Raw genomic sequence first — 5,000 nt, forward strand, 5'->3', positions numbered from 1 at the left:
ATATTGAAGTAGTGAACGCTTAAATGAGGCTAGGGAGATGTGACTTGTGCGTAACTCAACGAGCAGAACATTCCATGTGCGGCATGCGCGTATGAAGAAAGAACGTTGATAAGTTACAGTTCTACTTCGCTTCGGAATATAAATAATGGCATTGCTGCTCGATGACCGGGTAAATCTCGTTGTTTGTCTAGCTACAGGCAGAGATTCACTATCTATGAAAACTAAGTTATTTACAGCTTTATAAAAAAAACCTATATCCAGAAATTCGTGCCAATGCGAGATAGGTAATAGATTGGTTAGTTGAAGGCGGGTCTTATAAGTAACATTGCAACGGTTGGGAAGCTTCAAAATAAGTTTAGTTGCACGCCGCTGCACGTTTTCAACTTGTTTTAGCAAGCCATTGGACTGTGGCGACCATCCTTGGGTTGCGTAGCCGAGGTGGTACCGGACGATAGACAGATACAGTGTGCGACGCGTTTGGGTGCATTGGATGCATCTAGAGGCTCGGCGCACAAACCCGAGAAGTTTGTTGGCTTTCGCGCACTGTTCAGTCACTTGTTTGTCCTAAGTAAGATTGCTTGACACCCGCACACCAAGGTGACAAGATTCCAGAGGCGTTAAACTTTCGTTGATGGTATAAGTGTACTGTACAGGTGTTCTTTTGCGTGGGATGCGCTGGTATTTACTTTTGGACTGATTAAATATGAGCCCAGAAGATTCGGACTAGCTGACAAGGTCATTAAGGTCGGATTGCAAGGCATTACAGTCTATGATAGACTCGATGCTCATAAAAATCTTGGTGTCATCGGTGTAACAGGCAACTCTTGATGTCTTAACAGTTTTTGGTAGATCGTCCACAAACAGCAGGAAAAGTATTGGCCCTGGTAGGGACCCCTTGTGGTACCCCGGATGTAGCTAGCAGTTCTCGGGAGGTGGACCAGAGAACTGTAACCTGTTGCTTGCGTTCCTGTAAGTATGAACGGAACAAGTCGTGCAACCTTTCAAGTAACTTGGCGTGATCCACTTTATCGAATGCCTTACTCATGTCGAGATATCTAATGTCCGTTTGTTTACCGGTGTCGAGTTGACCACTAATGTGAGCTGCGTCACGCAAGATCTACCGGCTAAGAAGCCATGCTGTTCCCGACTGATGAGATGGGATATATGATCCCGTAGACTCGCCAGAACACAGCACTCAAGAACTTTGGAGATGACAGGGAGAAGAGAAATAGGGCTATAATTCTCCACAAGATCTCTCTTTCCTCTTTTGAAGATAGGAACAATGTTCGCGAGTTTCCAGTCCCCCGGGAAAATGCCCTAGCCGCAGGGATTTATTAAACAACATGGTCAAGGACGGTGCTATCTGGTCAGCGGTTTCCTTCAGCAGGCGCACTGGAATTCCGTCGGATCCAGTTGCTTTGTTTACGTCAAGCTGTTTGAGAGATGTGCAAACCATTTCCACCGGGATCTCCAGCTCATTTAGTGTGGAGTGTGAGGGCCTCAAGTGTGCTGACGAAGTGTGGGCCTCAGCAGGAGCAGTGAAGACCGACACAAAATAAGAGTTAAACAGATCGGCAATCTGTTGTGTTGTTGATGCCTGAGGACCCTGCTGATTGACATCGCCCGAGCTCATCGTTTCAGGGACGGTCCGCATTTTATTCCTGAGCTTGAAAAGGGACCAAAAACGTTTGGGCTCTCGAGTATAATTGACTTAGCCTTTGCGCGCTATTCGCGAAACTTCTGTTGTTGATGGTCAGTAGGAGATTTCTTCAGCTTAGAGCGAGCAGCCTCCTTTTTCCGGAGAACGTGAATAATTTCACAAGTGATTCAAGGCGGGGTGTTTTTTTCCTTGATCTTTTTAGTTGGAATAAAACCCAAAACCGCGCTTAATGGTAATGGTAATGAATTTATATAGCGCATTTGCTATTAATATATTCAAATGCGCTTTGCAAGCAAGGGATCTATGGGTGAGATCGGACATCAGCATATATAGGCGCCGCTGGCAGCCGCTATCAGTCCATTAGCGATCTCACCCAGCAAATGAATGAATGAAATGAGCTCTGACCACTACACCGGGAGCTCCATGCTCTACTATTTACGAATAGTGTGTGGGTTGTTTTAGTTTGAGCATTGAAAGATTGTGAGACGGGGCCTACGATTTATAGTCCTTATCCAAAAAGACTTGAAAGTCTTAACCATTTGCGGATGTAATTACAAAGGCAGCACTTTCTCCTCAGTTATTTTAAGACCCTGAGTGTTGGTCCGGCCGGAGTCGAATTCACGACCTCCCGCATGACACCCCAACTGAGCCACCGGTGCGCGGCTTATAAATGCATCCTTCCTGTAAGTCCAGTTCGAGTTGATGTCATCACTAACTTGAATAAGATTACATAAATTCAAGGCTCCAAGAGCTCCCCGAAGACCGTCAAATTCTCCATTATAATCATACACTGTTCTTTTTTATTTTGTGGGTAGCTTTTGCACATGCGTAAAATTTAAAAGACACCGTGCCATGATCCGTGAACACATCCGATTCTTTAGGATTGAGCACCTCACGCACGCAAACATGGTCCGGCACATTCGTAATCACGAGGTCTAACACTTTATCACGACTGGTAGGAATAAAGTTTAATTGTGTTAAGAAATGATGATTAAGAATTTCTAAGAACGCCACCTCTTTTGTGCCTCGAGTGTTTTCTAGTGAGTCCCAAGAGATTTTGGACAAATTCAGGTCGCCTCCTATTACCATATTATCTTAACTTTCTGCGGCATGATCAAGAAAGAAGTTCAATTTCTCCAACCAGGAGCCTGGATTATCGTCGAGATCTGGCCAGTAAATCGAGCAAAACAGCACTTTCCTGTTACACAAAGTGGTCATCTCAGCACACACAAGTTCTAAGTCCGCTAAATTTTCAAAGTCTGGTACATATTCCCGCAACGATTTAAAGGAACTAGCTTTAGCAGCAATGAGGACTCCGCCACAATAGCGATCCTTACGGTCTTTCCTGTAGAAAATAAAGTCAGAAAGTGGAATAAGTTCTTGGTCGAGAATGTTACTATTCAGCCAGGTTTCGCCGGCGTGTTCGGAACAAACGATGTCTTGAATCCGATCTAGATTGTTCGTTCTAGAAGTCCCAACTTTGTGTTCCGATCTCATACTTCTGGCATTAATCACAAGACCTTTTAACGGGACACTAGAATTTCCAATTTGCGCCCTCTTTGTGTTTGTAGGGCCAGGCTGGCTAGTAATATCGCCACAGAGCAGCAACAAGCCGGTAATGAAGCCACTAGAGCTGTTAAAATTGCGGTGGCGAGTAAGCACCTTCTTGGCAGAAGGTTGAGAAATCGAAGGTTTCAAAAATTTCCATGCTGCATACTTGCATCCCTCTACTGGCCACCTCGCATAAGCAATATCCTTCTCCAGCAGTTTGCGAGTGTTTAGCCGCCAATAAAAGACCAGAAACTATAAGGCAACGGAGAAACCTGTGGAGCACAAGTGAGTGAGAAAGAGATGGGAAAGAAATTCCGCGGTTTCATAAATAGAGCAATTGTAGTAACGCAAAAGAGTGAACAGTTTAATTTTGACCAATAAACTTCGCTTACACTAAAAGTATTTAAAGTGTCCCTCGCAAGAGTGAGTATAGTAATCATTCCGTTTGTAACTGTTCGACTGACATGGCTGAGACCAAATTATACAATCAAGTTTTCCATTATCTCCGAGATAATCAGTATCCCGCGAGGGCTGGACAAAAGACCAAAAGCGAAACCTGCGAAAAAAAGGCGGACAAGTTTTTCTTGGATGACGGTGCGCTGTTCTTCGTCGCAAGTGCTACTATTGTAGCGTGGGATGTTTGCCAGCGCAGCTCAAAAACGTTTAATAAGCCTTCATCTGAGATCATTTGAAAAGCAAAACTACCTAATATTTTCATTTTGCCTTTTTTGCAACTTAAAAAAGAATATGCAAAGGAATTTTATTACCTTAATCAAACTTGAAGAACGTTTATTTTCAGGGGGTCCAAATCCGCGAAAGGGGGTGCATATCTGCTGGCGGATCTGGACCGGGGGGTCCAAAACCGCTAGCGGATCTGGACCGGGGGGTCCAAATCCGCTGTGACACCGGTGTAAACAGTGAACGAATGTAACATGGTTTATTAATTTGACCTTGGTCAATCGTAGCCGCGGTAAACGCTCAAGTGTAAACACGGCATTAAAAGTCCTTCGCTTTCCATCTATGCGTGATTTTAGCCAATCAAATTCGTCAATTTTGTAGCTCCCAGTCCTCGTGAGACAGAGCCATATAATAAAAGCCATATAATAAACATCCTTAACAACAGCTGATTTATGTTCGTCCTCCTGTTTATCTCGCAATATCTAGCATATCAACGTGAGTTTTAGGAATGTATTGATATAGCTGATCTTCAGGGAAAGTGATTTCCCGGCCTTGTCTCAACCGGAAAATGAAAGGGATGATTAAATAGTTTATTAGTTATGTCTGAGAGGTCATGTAAATTCAGCAAATAATACAGTTGTAAAGGAGCCTGAAAAAAAATCCAGGCTTGAACCGCGCGATTTGAATTCCTTCTTGCTCTCATTGCCTAATAATTGTTAAGAGATATGTATTATATGAAAAAAAAGAAGAGGAGGAATATTTTGAAATCAAAACCAAAATAGGAAGTAGTTTCCTTCAGCTTCCCAATCATTGCGTTACACGTGAACGATACGGCAAGTCAAGTTCCATAAGTGGTTGTTGAAACAGTTGGCAATGTTCTTCCCCGAACTAAGATAGGGAATTATGAATCTTTTTCATTTTTGGGAGGATTTTGTTAACTTCCACTTCAAGAGGCACTGTTAAGACAGTAGTGCACTATAAGGCAAATTTCCTCTACCATTCACCACTTTAAATATGCGGCTTTTCGTCCCATGATTCATAAACACGGTTGATTAGCGAAGCAAAAGAACTGAGGAGAAGGTATTCATTCAGTATATATGGCGGTCTTCGA

The 5,000-nt window shown here is 43.3% G+C and overlaps 1 protein-coding gene across 4 annotated transcripts in view; it reads left to right on the forward strand.

Moving 5' to 3' along the window:
* Window positions 1-5,000, forward strand: part of LOC137983701 (fibroblast growth factor receptor 3-like) — a 96,784-nt gene that overhangs the window by 3,990 nt on the left and 87,794 nt on the right. The window contains exon 1 of one of the 4 annotated variants that reach the window (XM_068830867.1): window positions 4,757-5,000. This exon is cut by the window's right edge and continues 62 nt beyond it. The exons of the other annotated variants lie outside the window; for them this stretch is intronic. Within the exon in view, the coding sequence (XP_068686968.1) occupies window positions 4,987-5,000 (14 nt within the window). The 5' untranslated portion in view covers window positions 4,757-4,986. Of the gene's footprint in view, window positions 1-4,756 lie in introns of those variants that run through there. 4 annotated transcript variants of the gene reach the window in all.

This window comes from Montipora foliosa, chromosome 13 (genome assembly GCF_036669935.1).
Source record: "Montipora foliosa isolate CH-2021 chromosome 13, ASM3666993v2, whole genome shotgun sequence".
In the NCBI taxonomy this organism is placed as follows: Eukaryota; Metazoa; Cnidaria; class Anthozoa; order Scleractinia; family Acroporidae; genus Montipora; species Montipora foliosa.